At 36.8% G+C, this 18,429-nt stretch overlaps 1 protein-coding gene and 1 long non-coding RNA gene across 3 annotated transcripts; one reads left to right on the forward strand and one right to left on the reverse strand.

Annotated features, from left to right (window-relative positions):
* Positions 1–7,311: 7,311 nt before the first annotated feature.
* Positions 7,312–8,087, reverse strand: LOC123702206. Of its 2 annotated transcripts, none has more exons than XR_006752835.1 (2): positions 7,797–8,087; positions 7,312–7,411 (listed from the first exon to the last, which is right to left on the reverse strand). It is a non-coding gene; the product is annotated as an uncharacterized LOC123702206 (long non-coding RNA). The 2 variants fall into 2 exon arrangements; XR_006752836.1 differs by having other exon boundaries at positions 7,728–8,087.
* Positions 8,088–13,103: 5,016 nt separating this feature from the next.
* LOC123702195 (piggyBac transposable element-derived protein 3-like) lies at positions 13,104–15,645 on the forward strand. The gene is made up of 2 exons (XM_045649878.1): positions 13,104–13,299; positions 13,565–15,645. Exons 1-2 carry the CDS (start codon positions 13,266–13,268, stop codon positions 15,481–15,483), a joined length of 1,953 nt encoding a protein of 650 aa, XP_045505834.1. The 5' UTR covers positions 13,104–13,265; the 3' UTR covers positions 15,484–15,645.
* The last annotated feature ends 2,784 nt before the right edge of the window (positions 15,646–18,429 follow it).

Below are 18,429 nucleotides of genomic sequence, written 5' to 3' on the forward strand. Positions count from 1 at the left end.
ATGGTTCAATTTTATTGGAATGTGTCACAAATGTCGAAACAATCGTAACGAAAACATTTCAACAAACGCCGAGCGTTAAAATAACCATTGAATGTGATATATGTAAACTTAATAAGCAGAGAAATGTGATTGCGCCTCTAATTTACAAGTCTGACATGAAAGCTGATTTACACAGGTTCAGTAACTGACTACAAATTCGAGGCAAGTCAGTGCTGACCCGAAAAAAAAATACATTTAATACATTTAAATTTACTTGCTGGTGACAGCTGCAAAAAGCACTGGAAAACCTAAAAGACGCATATTTACGTCAGAAGCGCTAAAACAAGAGCGGAACTGGATCTGCAGCACCTAAAAATTCAAGGTCTAAATTTAACGCGTATGTTAAGTTGATGTTCTTTTTGGATTCGGTACCTAAAAAATGATCGAGCATTTGCACTGTTGACCCCACTGACATCACTTCACAAGAGTCTAAAAGTAGTCAAACGTACCCAAGAAAGCTCCCTTTTACAAACTGAAACAAACTTCATTTATGATTCGTCAGTATCCCTAAGTAATGTTTCACGAACATCCTCACCAGCTTCATCATCTTTTCCAAAGAGTAACAAAACACGTACAAAAAAGATTATATTCTAACGTACCTGCAGAAAAGAGGCGTACGTACGGAACGTACCTGCAGTATCTCGCCAAAAAGTTTTTTTTTTTAAGAAATAATGATGATGATGATTTGTCGACTTTTTCCGAACACGTTAAAGCAGTTTTACGAAAAATGAAACCTTTACAGAAATTACAGGCTAAAAGAGCGCTATTTGATGTTCTTATGATATATGTGACATTAGATGTTGAGTCAGCAGATAACCAAGGCAGAGGGAATATTTTTAAAACAATATAATTGCCAATGTAAAAAAATAAATAAAAGAAGCTATCGGATTTGTGATTCGAGCAAAGCAATGCGGAAGGATTTACAGCCTTGGACAAAAAGGAACTAAAATGCGTCTTAGGGATTATAATAGTTGTGGGATACAATATTCTTCCGTCCATTGATCTTCATAAGTCATCTGACCCTGGTTTCAGAGTTGATGAGATAGCTTAAGTTATGACTGTAAAGCGGTTCAAGAAAATACTGACATTTATTTAAATTCCATTCAAAATGAATTGCCCGGTCTGTTGAGAAATCTGTCAGAAAATTTAAGGGAGCGCATGGGGCTACAACACGACGGAGCCACCTGCCACTTTGCTCTACGGGTAAGAAATCAATTAAACGTTACCTATCCGGAGAGGTGGATCGGTCGCGGTGGCACCATCCACTGGCCAGCCCGTTCACCCGACGTGATTCCCGTTGATTTTTTCATTTGGGGATACTTTAAGGAGATACATCGCGCGGGAGAGCACATCGGAGCAAGAATTAAGGAGGAAAAATCAAGTGGCTATAACAGCCATTAAAGAAAACCGGCAGCCATTTAATAGGCTGCGAAGAAATTTCTTACGCAGATGCAGATTATGTTTAGCGAAAGGCGGACGACATTTCGAAAACCTTTTGTAAAAAATAAACAATATGTTAATTAATATTTATGTTTATAAATTTATAAAGAATAGAAAAAATTCGATCACGACGCGGGACTCGAACCCGCATCCTTTCGCGCCATTCTGGGGCGGATGCCTCACCAACTCAGCCACTCGTGACCCGCCCGAGCGATCGAATTTATTCTATTCTTTCAGTTTTATGTGTCTGAAGGTACACACCGCGCGCCAACTATTGAGATGATTAACAACCATTTCAACCAATATGAAGCATTTTTAAGTAAATACAATATTGTAACGGTGGAACACGACCTATTTTGTTGAATTTATATTTTTTGGTTTTATGGCATTCAAATGCTTTATGAATTTTTTCTATTCTTTATAAATTTATATTAATAAAGCACAAACATGTTCAGCCAATACAAGCATGCAAAAATAATTACCATAAAGGAGTTAGTGGTCCGTTCGGGTTGAACTTTCCATGAACTCCTTTATGGTATAGAAGTTTTTTTCATTAAGCCAAATAAGAAGATGTTTTCTAAATTTATAATCATTACACGTCTATAAGTTATTTGGCAGATGATTGAATATTTTAACGGCCATCCCCACGCAACTTTCCCTGTATTTGATGATACGAGGGTTCTCTCGTAAAATTAATAAATAACACTGTAAACGGGCCACCCTGTACATTATCGTCAAAAATATGAAAATCATGCTAATAATCAAACACAGAAGAAAATGACACAGACACTCTAATTTTTGCCGTAGATCTAGATAAAATAATAATGTTACCGAATGGAAGAGTTCAAAACTGTGATGTTTTGCCCGCGACTTATGGAGGCCATACACGCTAGGTTTTGCATGATGTTTTTAGCCGTGCATGCATAGCCGACAGGCAAGCCCTAGCGTGTATGTGATTAAACTGCACAGTTATCTTATGTTATTAAGTGCATGTACATGCAAGTTGCAACCGAGCAATTATCAAATTTGATATTTTATGCCGTTCGGTTATGTTTGCGCGGGAGTATAACCGAGCGTGTGTGGCGTTCCGCGAGCTTGCCTGCCACAGTTCTCAGTTTTTAATTGTTTGCGACGACGGAAGTTCGCGCGCGCACATCATCGCGAAAATGGCGAGTCACAAGTGCAATCCCACATTAGAAGAATTTATAGAAATTTATAAGTCGGAGCCTTATCTTTGGAGCGTCAAGAGCAAAGAATATCACGACAGAGACAAACGATCGACACCATACGAGAAAATGATAACTAAGCTCGTGGAATAAGAGCCAACTGCCACAAAAGATGATGTGATTAAAAAAAATAATACGTTGCGCAGTAATGTTAGACGAGAGAAAAAAAAACGATGAATCTGTGAAGTCTGGAGCATCATCTGATGACATTTATAAACCAACACTGTGGTACTTTGAATAATTATTTGATTGTATTGGAGATCAAGATATTCCTCGCAGCCCGCGATCTAACATTTCGGACTTTGGCGAGAATGATTCGACTATAAGTATAAATTAGTGAATTATTTATTTTGGAATTAATAGATGGAGACACGTGATGTGTGGTCGCCTGTACCAAATTTTTTTGCAACGTCGTTTACAATATGTAGGTGCCTACATAGATAAAAAATAGCTGTTTACACTCTAAACTACTAGTATTCTTTTTTATAAGAAACCAATTAATTTTTTTTATTAAGAAATACTGTTTCAGTTGATCTTCCGATGGATGTAATCGGGAGAAATTTACTTTCCTCATTCCTACAAAATAACTGGATATTAATGAAAAATGTAACTTTGATAATATTTGATAAAGAGGATTTGAAGCTTGAGCGTGGAAGAACTCGAAGTTTTGCAATTGCTACTGGAAATCTCGATAAACTAGGTAATGCAGGTCCATTCCCGTCAGCAGTTTACTACTTACGAGGTGAAATTTACATTAACAATGGTGGTATGACTTCCCTCAGCGTAGTCATAAAATGCCGATCTCTATATGGGAAGTGTGATAAAAGAAAAGTATTAATGGAGCGTATGGATATATCATTGATGAGGTGTGATTTTCTTCCTCGACGAAACGTGGCTTAACGCCAATCATACTGTGCCCAAAGCATGGACAGGCAATACAGAGAAATCCTGTACCAAATCTTCGGAAGGCAAGGGCATGCCTTTGATTATCTGATACAGCCAAAGGTTTCGTGCCTAATTGTGGGCCTTCAAATCAGTGAAATCGATCCAAATTATCACGAAGAGATTGATCTCTTGTTCATCGAAAATCAATGTTGAAAACTTTAAGAAATGGTTCATGAAACTATTAGAGAATTTACATGAGCTCCATCTTATTTGGATGGACGACGCCCCAGACCATTCTGCTCAAATGAACAAACCACCTACCAGCAACAATTGAAGGTGAAATACTAGAGTGGTTGCTACGCAATGGAGTGGTGGCTGACAGTTAACTGTTAAAAAGGAGTTGGTCGGACTATTAAGAGAGCTCGCAGACATACAATAATTATAAGTTGGCCGACTAAATCGCAGAGTATACCTGTTCGCGACGATATAAAAGTGTATGTAAAATTATTGAGTTAAGTTTCATTTATATAAAATGTTTATTTCGTTTCATAATAGTTTAATCGTGTTATAAGTTCATTTGTTTTACATAGCAAGTTTGGTCGTTTATAATGTATGTGTAATGTTCTTTTAAGTGTAATTAGTTGTAGAAACCTGTATAGAATGTTTTAAGACTGATTTAAATATGTTATGTTCGTAAATTGTAATAATATATAAGAAAAAACCGTGTGATACATAGCAAATAGTAAGAATAGTGTTCGTATAATTCATATACTTTATAGATTGTTTAACAAATAAAGTTTATGATTATTGGTGTTGTTATTTAAATAGCATAAATAAATAGTATATAATGTAATAGATATAAGTAAATAATGTAATGTGATAGATATAAGAGAGATTATGAGAAATAAACGAGTACTACACGGGAGTTTACCTACCGCACGCACTAACACCCATAGTCGACACACAAATATAACCACTTTTTCGCGCCAAAACACGGACGCACGCTCGCATAACCACATAGTACACATCGCGGTGGAAAACTTCGTATAGTAATAAGCGGCATTCTGGCTTCTTTCTTCACCAACCCCGGCATCATTATAGGGTGGAAGCCTCCACCGAATGTGAGTCTTACAGTCCCTCACAATACCAATAGTATAATGACATATGCAAGCCCCCACATCTTGTCCAACTAAATCGTCCATCTAACTTATTGGATACCAATCGTATCATAAACGAGATTCCCTTCCGATTACGCACAATTAAAAAGTTGTCCAACTATTGGTCAACTGCGAGTTACCACGGTTACCGTATGCAAGTTCGTAGACTATCCAACTTTGTTGGGCAGTCGCACGTCAGGATGCAAGACGACCACACGCGTGCGCGTGATTTCCCGGCGCTCGCATCTTCGTTAACGGGTACAACGTCTACCTTCCGATCGCTTGTTGCAAACGAAAAAAATAGAAGAGCTCATAGACGAAGTTCAAAAAAGGCCAGCGTTGTACAAAAAAGACTTGAAACAATACTCTGATACAAATGTTAAGAAAAGATTATGGGAGGAAGTCTGCGAAGTTTTAATAAGCAATTGGGCAGAACTCAGTGTAAATGAAAGAAAAGAACAAGGTCAGTCTATGTTTATTTATTGTGAAATATCTTAAATCAAGACCCTCTTGAAAACTTTTTTGGGAGGGTCAGAGCAATTAACTATAACCTCTAGAAATGTGGACCCGGATCCAAATACATATTTTATTCATGCTTTCAAGTCTCTTCTCTTGTCAAATGTTTTAAGTTCTCAACCAAAATTTTTAAATTGCGAAGAGGACAATGGGGAGACATGTCTAGACCTGAATTTTCTTTTTCAAGAAAATTTTTCAAATAAGGAAAATATTCCAACATTAAATGTCAGTCTCCCATCGACCTCATCACAAGAGAAAGAGACATTAGCAGAGCAAGTGATGTAGAAAACTTAAAAACTTTCCAATGGTGTAAAATGCAAAAATTGCTTAAATTCATTAATTACCAGTCCAGACCACAGTAACATTCATAATTATATTAAACTAAGCGAATATAAGCTTTTAATTTACAGTAATTTGTGCTATCCAACATCAAAATTTGTTATATTGTACAGGGATGGTGCTCATGTTATTCATGATTATTTAAATAATATGTATTGTCATACATCAGGCGTTGGTCATAATTTGTGTCACCACATGAAAACAAAATTAATTTATACTTGGCAGGGATGCGAGAAACATAGACATATTGTAAAATCTTTGTTTTTCAAATTTTTAATAAGGCTCTAGGTGCACAATTGTTACAACATTATTAACAAGATTTTCATAGGGAGCATTGAAGATAAATATGTACCAAAGATGTATAAGTCCCCAAAAACTGGCGCTGCCAAATATAAAAAAAGTTAAAACGAAAAGAAAGAATTAAAACATCTTGAAATCATTCGTCACGAGTCAATTGACACACTACAATTCTGCCCGTTTGTGGAGTCAACTGGCTTATTATTTTCCTTCATATAATTTTTTTTAATTGTAATGTTTAGTGTGAAATTATGTCATTATTTTGTATTTCGTGTTTCGTGTTCTCGGGTTTAAATTTAAACCATATTATTGTTAATAAAGTAATTAACGAGTTTTGATAATAATTGTAACGTTGTGTTTTTTTTTTATTCCCACTGTTCCTAAATATATATTTTACCTTCAATATCTAAAGATACCGAGCGATATATGTATATACTAGCTTTCCGCCCGCGGCTTCGCCCGCGTTTTCAAAGAAAAACCCGTATAGTTCCCGTTCCCGTGGGATTTCCGGGATAAAACCTATCCTATGTGTTAATCCAAGTTACCCTCTATATGTGTGCTAAATTTCATTGTAATCGGTTCAGTAGTTTTTACGTGAAAGAGTAACAAACATCCATACTTCCATACTTACAAACTTTCACCTTTATAATAGTAGTAGGTACATATTTAACATACACATCTTAAAATAAATACATGGTGTTTTTGTGTCGGGCTGTGCGCAGTGCCGTCTTTACCATAGGGGCACAGGGGGCCAGTGCCCAGGGCCCCCCATCGTCAGGGGGCCCCCCTGGAGGAGATGTAGGACTGACAATTTTTCTCACATAAATCTCAAAATATTTTATTAAAAAGCAATACAGCTTTTTATTGCCAGAACGTCAGATCATTTTCAGATTTATTCGAATCAAAACATCTATGTTATTACAAGGCATGGAATAATTCGAGTGATTCGAACACCATTATAATTAACTTATCAGACATTTACTCGAATTATTTATTTACTTATTAACGTAATATAATATATTTTTACAGTGCGACACAAAAGAGATGAAAAAAAATGAGGGCGCCACCGTCGCTCATATAGCAACACTGATACTGCGACGCAAGCGATCTTGATACTATAGAATAAAAATCAAAATATTAAAAGTAATAAATACCGCGATTTAAAGTTGTTTCATTGATCATCGTGTAAATTTAAGACAAAAATACATTAGTATTTTAAATAACCTACCTAGGTCAAATTTTACTTAAATGTATTTGGAATTAGTTTATAGAAATCGGTCAAGCCATTTAGACTGCAGAGGCGCACATAGAATCAAACATACGAACAAACAAACATACATACATACAGCTCAAACCTTAGGCTCAAACACATTACCCTCCTTCTGGGTCCGTCAGGTAAAAAAAAAACAAGGTGATTTGAAAACTACATATTTTTATTTATTTTTTGTAGATATTCTCACTCATTTTTACTCCATTGCTCCACTATCCTGCGTACTGTGCTTTCAGAAACCCCTATAACAAACGAATTAAGATGAATAAAATCAAATACATAGTGCATTGAACATATTTATTTAGTAGCTTAAAAATATTTTTTTTATGTCGGAGGCCAAGAGTCACTTTGGGTCCCTGCGCCACTCTAGAGTAGTAAGTAAGGATTCATAGGTAGTTGTATGAAAATAGTTATCACTATACTATTTAAGGCTGGTTGGATTGGATATAACTTCTTGACTCAAATTGTGCTGGTCGCACTATAAAAACTAGTTTTTGTTTACATACAAATAACCTCAAATTAAATTTCAAAAACGTAATAATCGCCCTAGATACGTACATTAAACACTCGTCACTAATAGAATATTCTATTTTACGTAGTACTGAGCAAAAACAAATGGAATCTCACCGGTATAATCTGCTGTACGTTTTAAAACGTTTTCCAAATATTTTTCTCGTTTTTCAGCTTGAAATTATGAGAAACACCGAATTAAAACTTTATACATGGCATCACGGACACCGCTACGTTTAACCTTTTTCATGATTTCTCCTTTTTTGAGTAAATTTCTTGTTCAAAATTACAATTTTATCTTAAGAATTCTCAACTTCACCAAAAAAACAACAAATTTTTATTCAATTTGACAGCTGCATTGAAAATTTAGGGTTGCCAGATAATGAAAAAAAAATTAGTTCCAAATTAATTAATTTCATCTCTTTTATGTCGCACTGTACTTGAATTATTTTGAGATTTATGAAAATTACTAACAAGTCTAAGTTTACAGAATAGCATACAAGGGCGTTGTGACAAAACTTTAATCTCTGGGCCTCTAGACAAGTGGCAGAAACGCTAGAGAATAGAATCGACTATTGATACTAATTGATATAAGCTTATGACGTTTTGCTAATGTTTCGGTCACATTACCGAGGACGACGACGACCACGACCAAAATTCCCATCCAGTCGAAATTTGGTGAAATTATTAAAAACACAATCTATACTTAATATAATAAAGCTGAAGAGTTTGTTTTTTTGTTTGAACGCGCTAATCTCGGGAACTACTGGTCCGATTTGAAAAATTATTTCGGTGCTAAATAGCCCACTTCTTTGGCAAGATTATAAGATACCAAAATCGTTGAATTACTCCATGACGTTACGGTATTGTTATGATGCGACCTTGAAATTTTACTCTCAACGCGCCTAAAGAAGTTTCACTTCAAAAATATATTAAAATTTCCCGACCTTCTATTACTACGAAAAAATTTTTTCCTAAAAGTCAACAGATATAGGTTTTTCGTGATTTTTACCGAAACGGTAAGTTTTATCATATAACCACTTTTACCCAAATTGTAGATCATAAAATTATCTATACAAAAGAATCAATACATTATTTTCCTAAGATGTAGCTTCCTACCATTTTCTAAGATATAACGATTTATAAACTCATCCCATCCTTATAATATGCACACGTTTCTTAAATCACTTCACACCTAAATGATTTTATGATAAAACTTATCGTTTCAGTATAAATCGCGAAATCACCTATTTTTTTATTTATTTATAACCTGGATTATGTTTTTTAATTCACGTACCGGAATGACAGTTAATTTTGAATTTTATTTTTAGTAATCCTTATTCCTTTGAACAATTTTACTAATTTTCTGCTGGATATGAAATTTTGTAGTTTTGAAGGTCCTAGAATTTAGTGAACTCTGTTCACACCGGACCATTTCTATACGAATAGATGACAAGCGTTTTGACTTTTGCCATTTGCCTAGGCTTTGAATAAATTATGTTAATAACGCACGCAATAATTTTGATCAATATGAAACGGCTACGAAAGAAAAAATCCAGATGCAAATTAAAAAGATAAATTTGAAAAAGAGAAAGTTATAAATTTATAAAAAATAGAAAAAATTCGATCACGAGGCGGGACTCGAACCCGCATCCTTCGCGCCATTCCGGGGCGGATGCTTGACCAACTCAGCCACTCGTGACCCGCCGGAGCAACCGAATTTATTCTATTCGTTCAGTTTTATGTGTCTTAAGGGACACACCGCACGCCATCTATTGAGATGATTTAACAACCATCTCAACCAATATGAAGCACTTTTCAGTGAATACAATATTGTAACGATGGAACACGACCTTTTTTGTTGAATTTATATTTTATTTATAAAGCATTTGACTGCCATAAAACCTAAAATATAAATTCAAAGAGAAAGGTAATTTGAAAAAGTAATTCTTAAAATATTTCTTAATTAAATTTAATTAAAGTCAACTTTGGAGCGCCATTACAGCAGCAGCGTTTCAAATGAATTATATAAAAAAAAATAAGGAAAAAAAGTTTCCTCAAAAGACCATATTATAATACAAGATTGGTCATAAGTAACTTTTTTGTAAAATGTATAAAAAAATGGAGCAAAAATTTTACATAGAAATTTTCTTTAAGTTTTCTTATTACTTCTTTAAGTTTCAATTTAGGGCAAAAACATATATAATTGTGGGAAAAAATTTGCGTACCTAGTTTGATTTCTTTATATTTCAAAGGGGCCCCCAATTCTTGTGTGCCCAAGGGCCCCGGCATAGTCTAAGACGGCCCTGGCTGTGCGGGGTGCTCCATCCAAAGGAAAGAGGAGGAAATTTCACACGATAGTTGTTCTCTGTCTAAGCTAGTTATCCACGCTGTCACCCGCCAGATGGTCGCTCGTAACGTCCATGCTCAAGGAAGTTGAACAATGGCGCGTTTAATAGAAAGCGTCCGCAAATACCCTTGTTTGTGGAAAATTGACTCGGAGGAATACATACTAGTATTATAAATGCGAAAGTAACTCTGTCTGTCTGTCTGTTACTCAATCACGCCTTAACTACTGAACTAATTTGCATGAAATTTGGTAAAGAGATATTTTGATGACCCGAGAAAGGACATAGGCTACTTTTTATCCCGGGAAAATGACACAATCCCACGGGAACGGGAACTATGCGGGAGTTTCTTTGACTGCGCGGGCGAAGCCGCGGGCGGAAACCTAGTACAAACTAAATGATTTGAAAGAAGCAGCATATAGAGAGGTGACTAGGGAATGTGAATTGCCTGACGGTAAGTTTCATTTTTATTGTACTTAGGTAGGTACCTATATTATAATAGTAATAGCACTAGTATTGCTGTCATTTAAAAAAAGTCTTCCTTATTAGCCGCGTACTGACTGAGCGAGCAGACTCGTGAGGCAGCCGTGTGAGGCAAATCCTCAGTCGGTCAACACGAGCCTCGCCCGATGCAAACCCACGCGCTGCCTCGCCCGAGCGTGCCGCGGTCCGAGCCAAACACTGCCGTTTTCGTCCATGCTCCTAAGCGTCTCAGTAACTTTGCGATGCGCACTATACGGTTGTGTTTTGCCTCGCTTCTTCGAAGAACACCATGAATAAAGAACAGTGTCTCAAATTAATACAATTATATGGCGAATTTAGACAACTCTGGGATGCGCTATGTCCTGATTATACCAACAGGAGACTAAGAGAAGATGCGTGGAGAAATATAAACCGGGAAATGAACATTCCAATAAATGACTTAATGAGTCTTTGTTAGGATCCTATAGGCGGGAAAGGTCACGTGAAAAGAAAAGCCGTATCACAGGATCAGGTATGTTTATGTTTATTATTACGTTAATGCCTTTAATTTAAACTACACTTCAGTGTATTTAGCCGACCACACTTTGGATCGTAGACAGAGAAAACTATAGACTATGAACATACACTCTAAATTTTTTTTTTATATTTGAAAAATAAAAACAATGATATGACAGGTCGTGGTGACATATATAAATCACATTGGTACCTACGCCTATATAGCTTTCAGTTTCCTGGGCTTAAGAAACCACCCATGAAATACGCAAGATTCTTTACATGAAGAAGTGATTATTTACTGATAATAATTATTCTGCCAAGCAATTGCTCCATTTGTAATAAATGTGTATCTGTTGGCCCTCGCCGTGGAATAGCTTGAATAGGTAGCATTGATGACATTCCTGTATCCAGCCGCCATCGCCCGTTCCTTCAGCCTTGGCATCGAATGATCCCGGGGAAGTCAACCTATGAGAGGACTCTTGATCTCTTCGCAAGTAGTGATATTCCAAAAACAAACATATAGCTTACATAAACATGCCAATTTAGTGAAAACTTTCATGATAGTATGTTGTGAGGGACATATTTTAGACTGCTTGGGGCCTTACAAAGCTACAATGAATGATGCCACTATTATGAGTAAGGAATTTAATAGGTCAGATGGTGCTATGCAGTCATATTTCCGACGCGGAGATGTGTTTATCCCCGGCAGAGGATTCAGGGATGTAGTCAATGAGCTACACGGATATGGCTATGATACTCACATGCCTGAATCCTTATTAGAAGACCACCACCAGTTAACAACTGAACAAGCAAATCGGTCCAGATGTGTCACAATGTGCAGATGGTTGGTTGAAATCGTAAATGGTCGTCTAAAGCGTGACTATAAATTATTCAGGCAGGAATATATCAATAGATCTGCCAGGCATCTGATGGCCGATTTTAGAATAGGTTGTGCTTTAATTAATGAGTTTCATCCTGTTATTGAGGACAAAGTAGAATATTTTGAATATTTGGAAATAGCGAGGCAACGATGTAAGTATGCCAAATCATTTGGCGGGCGTAGTGGAAGCTCAGAATTTAAACAGACGTTATTCGGCTTTCAAAAATATCGATGAGGACCACCCTGACCTGAATGACTTTCCGAGGTTAATTATAGATGATTTGAGGAGGTTGGCTGTTGGAACGTACCAATTAAAAGAGGCACGATGATATGAGGAACATATAAGAACAAACGGATTATATGAAGCAGGAATATGCAATATTATAGCTGACGACATACCAATTATTTTTGGGTGTTCATGTATATCTTCTCCGTGGCAGAATACAATCTCGCCACGTTAGTAGTCGAAAATACTTTACACATATTTTAATGAAAAGAAATGAAACCGAATTAAATGCTATTTCAGTATACTATTGTAACGTAGTGGGCAATCGAACATTAGGTTGCTGTGCCCATGTTATGACGAATGTCTAGTACTTGAGCTGGGGTCGGCATAATAATAATGGCAAATCTCCTTTCAGAATGTGTTTGGCTTCAGGTTAAACAAGACCAGCCCGAAATGTTATATTATAAAAATACATTTGAAGAAGATTTTACCAAAATATCTTTCATCCGAAATGCTTCTAAGCGAATTCAGTTCTCTGAATATTTACTTAGTGTCAAACTGAAAAGCCCATATCAACGGCGAAATACAATGATTTGATGAGTCTTTCGCAGTGGATTCCACAGGAATTCCACACCTATTATAAAAAATTAAAACATTCTGAGTCAGGCAGATTTTCCTGAAGTGGATTAAATTTGTTTGTTTCCATTCTTTTTTAGTGTTTTAGTTTAAATAACAAGTTTGAAAGTCATACGGTGTTGTTACAAAAAAGTTAAGGCATTTGAGGCATTTTCCTGAAAACACTGTGACTGAGGAGCAACTTTTTTTACATCTTAGCAGGACCTGGGACAATATCCCACAGCATGACTTTGACAACTTGATTCAAAGCATGAAAAACCGTTATTTATACGGAATACGGTCGAAGTTATTTGGACGGTTGTTAACGTCATGGGTGGTTTTACTGTTTATCCCTTTACAACCGGTCTGATAAGATCGTGAGTCTTGACTTTAAAAAAATCTGGACCAAAATCAAATCAACTTTTGCGAACGCAACCTGTGCCGATCGTTAGTGAGTCTATCTGAGAGCGCGCGAAAAACTGGTTTATTAGTGTAGACACAAGTCATAACTTGTCAGTAGCCCAGAGGCCGCAGGAAGGATGGCTGCTTTCTTCGACAACGATTCCCGCTCGCGTAAGTACCTAATATTTACGTAATTTAAACAGATATTTAAACAACTTTCTATGTGTATCGTTTGTTTATGAGTTTCTGTAAAGTATATCAAGCGTTTTTTGTACTTTACATCGATAGTTTTATTAGAATCTTCTTCGAAATTTAAACACTCACGGTCGTGTGATACCGGTCGTAGTACGTACAATTAATCTGTTTTGTTGTGGTGCATTTTTAAGTTGGTTTTGAGTATTATGCTTCCTAAATATGGTTTTATTTTTTATTTTAGGGCTTAAGCTTACTGATGACATGATAGCAGACCTTTTAAATGATGGAAATAATTCAGAGTTAGAAGATTTTGACGAAGACGACCTGGAATTATTCGATCAAGATGTCTTATTTAGGCAAACTAATGATGAAAATCACTTTGAAGGGGAGCAGGTCGATGAAGTTGTCCCTGAGAGTTCCTTTATGTCTCCTTCGACGTCAGCTACTCCAGTAGTGCCACAACCTTCTCCGTTGAATGAGATACAAATCCCGCCGACACCAAGAAACACTGTTCGGGCATCTAAAAGATCACGCCAAGGCAATTCAACTTCTGCTACACATGATAGATCCAGCTTATCAGAAGTTGTTCCGGAAGCTGTTCGAGGAAGAGTTTCAGCATCAGCACCCAGGGCAACGAGAAAGAGAGTCTGGAAGCAGACTACATTCGCAGAGAAAGCGCACGACTATCCTGCTCTGCAAATAAAGCCGGTAAGGCGTCCAATTGATTATTTTAATGACTATTTTGACACTGAGTTTCTAGAAGAGGTATCGCGTTGCACAAACGTATATTTCCTACGCACTACAGGCCGTGAACTCAAATGTACAAGTGCAGAGATCGCTAAATTATTTGCAGCACATATCATCATGGGCTGCATTTCTTTTCCTCGACTGCCGATGTATTGGAGAGCTGGTACTAGGTTAGAGCTGGTATCTCGTCTTATGTCACGAGACAGGTTCCTTGTCCTTCGTAATGCACTCCATGTTATTGATTCTGACATTCCGGCTGCAAATGATACAGGTAATCCGCTATGGAAGGTACAACCTATGATCGACAAGGTAAAACAAACCTGTAACAAGTTGGAAAGAGTGCCGGGATTTTACTCTATTGACGAACAAATGATCCCGTTTACAGGGCGCTGTCAACTACGTCAAGTGGTAAAAAATAAGCCGCGACCTGTAGGCCTGAAAAACTTTGTTTTGACTACATCTGAAGGACTCATGTTAGATTTTGAGATCTACAGAGGTGCTAGATCTACAATTGGTGATTCAAGTCTCGGCCTCGGTCCCTCTGTGATCTTACACTTAGTACAAAAGATTCCTCCCGGCAGTTGTGTGTACCATGACCGATATTTCACCACTGTTGCTTTGATTGAGGAAATGGACAGGTTAGGTCTGCATTCAACTGGAACTATAATGCAGAACCGGATTCCCGATCGAACAACACTAAAATTTAAAAAAGATTCGGAGATGCAACGAGGAGAGACACAGCAATTTGTTTGTGAGCCCACCGCAATAGTAAAATGGAAAGATAATAAATCCGTTTTACTAGCGTCAAACTGTACTGCTGGCGAAGACCAATCAAACGTTAAGAGATGGAATAAACAACAAAAAACATACGTCGATGTTCCAGCCCCAAAAGTTGTGAGAAATTATAATCAATACATGGGTGGAGTCGACGTACTTGATCAGCAGATGGAATATTACCGAGCTTTTATTAAAACCAAAAAGTGGACGTTGAAAGTTCTCATACACTTCTTGGATCTTGCGCTGGTCAACTCTTGGAGGCTTTACAGAAACGATTGTTTAGCCAATAAGTTACCTAGAAAAGAATCACTGGCTCTGCTTGATTTTCGTTTGAATGTTGCCGATAGCTTATCCTGCATACCAGATCGTCTTCGTAGAGAAGAAAATGAGGATGATTTACCATCTGTCCCTCGCCGGCATTATAAAATATTCAGACCAGCTAATGCTCCATCAGAAGCAAAGAGGTATGACGGATATGAACACTATCCTGTCTTTGATGACATAAAAGCACCCAGATGTTGTCGAATGGAAGGTTGTGGAAGTCGCTCTAAAATTAAATGTGCCAAATGTGATGGGTATTTATGTTTGTCTCGTGACAAAAATTGTTTTATGTCCTATCATGTTAAAAATATGTAGTCTTTATCTTTATTAGTATCTACTAAGGCTGATTATTGTTATAATTATGGTTCCTACTGTACTGTCTGTACTTGACATTACAATTACATACTTTGATCTCCTAGAAGTTAATATTTATTATTAAGTTTGATTTTACTCGTTATTGAGTCTTGAAGACTGATTAAAATTATAAAAGTATGTTGAATATGTGTTTTTTTATTAAAATAAATATATTAAAATATGAAATTTTCTTTTATTAATCTATAAATAAATGTAAATAAATCGATGAGAAGAAACACTCACGATCATGCTACTTACAAATTATTCCTGAGACTCACGATTGTGAGGGTCTGATTGCTGGAGACCAGCACGAACAGGATTTTTTTAAATATTTTTCTTACATTATAAGGACCATAAGGAAAGGACAGAATAAGATTTTAACTGGTTTTGACAAAATTTTTGCTCCCGGTTGTAAAGGGTTATTGATTTTCTGAATTATTGCAAAAACTGGCATAATTTTCTTTACTTTTAACTTTTTTTCTCAAAAAACACATACGTCGTTAGTTTTGCCATTACTTCACCTTTTGTCTTTTTATAAATAAAATTTTATTTTCGCAAAAAAATTTTTTTGTTATAAAACATAAGAATAATATAATAATCTTACCTATAGCCTAATAAATAGGCTTTATAAAAATATACATATACAGGGTGTCCCAAAAGGTTACGTAGCTAGGAAGAGGGGTGATAGGGGTGGTCATGAGAGTCACCAGAAAAAAAAAATGGGTATTAAAAAAATAAAAGGCATTTATAAAAAAAAAAATTAAAATTTTATACCTTGTGAGGCGATTTTGCCCCCGATGACCTACAATTATTGGTATATTAAAAAAAAATTGCTGTTATGCTATCGTCAATAACCCTTTTTCAAATTGAAATAAGAAAAACAATACATATCTAACCAATATTTTAAAGAAAGTTAAGTTGTTGTCCAATCAAGGACTTAGTAATTACGATTTCACTCAACTTCCTCTAAGTTTACTGAAAAAAAAAAGTACTATGCAACTCCGGCGAGTAACTTAAAAAGATAGATAATTTTATTGCAATTCCAAAATGGTATAACACTTACTTGAAAAATTCTTATTAGGATATGTAAAGATAATTTTCGGGAACAATACCCCAGCAGAACAAAACATACCAATAACAATGTAACCAATTAAACACGTTTGGTGAGTGAGAGAGACAGGAGATACATTAAGAAAGAGAAAAAGTAGGTATGCCATCTCTGGTTATAACTCAAATCAAACGCTCGGTGACATAAATCATCGGTGCGCTAGGGACGGACGCGTGGTGTGCGTCACTTATCGATAACCTCTTATCGATTCCTAAAAGAATCCAGAATAGTGCGCTAGCGCGCAATAGGTAATTACATTAGCAAAATGTCACTATGGTCGCCCGTAAGCCCCGTAAGTGCAACAGAGAGCGCATCATTGCGTCCTGCTTCCACTGTTTTATGGCACCGCGGGCAGCGAGCGTTAGTCGGTCAGTACATTACGCTCTCACGTTTACTGCGCATCCTTTGTATTCGTTTGTGTTCATTTTGTACTAACAACTTTGCTTCGCTTTCTGGACTTGATTATTTCTTTGTGATTTGAACATTGTTTGTGATTTCTTCCAACGACCCGGCTTTCTCAAGGACTTAAGTGTGTGATACTGTACCACCATGCCACCCACGTACACTGCACAAGAATATGCGAACATGCATCTCATTTACGGCGAATGTAGATGTAATGCCGGTGCTGCAGCAAGACTCTATCGCGAAAGATATCCGAACGCCGCACGTCACCCGGATAGCCGTGTTTTCGTCAATATCCACCGACTATTGTCTGAGGGTCGATTTCCACATCAAGCGGTTAATGAAGGCAGACCTCGGTTCGATGTCGAAGATGAAGTGTTTCAAGCCGTCGCAGACGATCCGAGTATTTCAGTTCGGGCAATTGAAGCAAGTACAGGTGTACCAAAAAGTACTGCTCATCGCATATTAAAAGCTGAGAAATTTCACCCGTACCACGTGCAACGCGTACAGGGTCTGTTACCACGCGATTATCCTGCGAGACTTGCATTTTGTCGTAGGATGTTGCGCATGCATAGGAGGACCCTCAATTTTTTAATAAAATACTGTGGTCCGACGAGTCTACTTTTAAAAAGGACGGATACATGAACCTACACAATTTGCACGACTGGCACGTAGAAAATCCCCACCTACTTAGAGAAGATCGGTCCCAATATCGTTTTAAAGTGAACATGTGGACCGGAATACTAAATGGTAAAATAATAGGACCCTTTGAGCTACCTGAGGCACTGACTGGAAACTTACACTTCTTACAAAACGAATTACCAAATCTATTGGAAGATGTGCCGCTAGAAACAATGAGGAATATGTGGTTCCAGCATGATGGGTGCCCAGCACATTATGCACGTCCTGTAAGGGATTTCCTAGATGAAGAATACCCTGGTAGGCGGATGGGAAGGGCCGGTGCTATAGCGTGGCCAGCTCGTTCACTGGACTTAAACCCGTTAGACTTTTTTTACTGGGGTGCTATAAAAGAAAAAGTTTACGGAAAACCCATCAGGGACTTGGCTGACTTGAGGGCGAGGATTACAGAGGCCGCGGAATCAATAAACAATAGAAGATTTGCCCGCCATATCTCCCGCTCATTTTTAAAACGATGTAGGGCGTGTATTTATGATGGTGGTAGACATTTCGAGCATTTTGTTTAAATAAATAAGTACGATTTTGTTTTATTTTTGAGTTTCAATTAAAACCATTGCAATAAAATTACCTATCTTTTTAAGTTTTAAGGAACAGAATAGACATTTAAAAATGTACATCTCATATTAAAACGCCCATTGTATATTTCAATATACATTTTTGAAAAGCGCGGGTTGTGAATAAAATCTTTAAGTTTAGTT

This window comes from Colias croceus, chromosome 23, assembly GCF_905220415.1.
Source record: "Colias croceus chromosome 23, ilColCroc2.1".
NCBI lineage: Eukaryota > Metazoa > Arthropoda > Insecta > Lepidoptera > Pieridae > Colias > Colias croceus.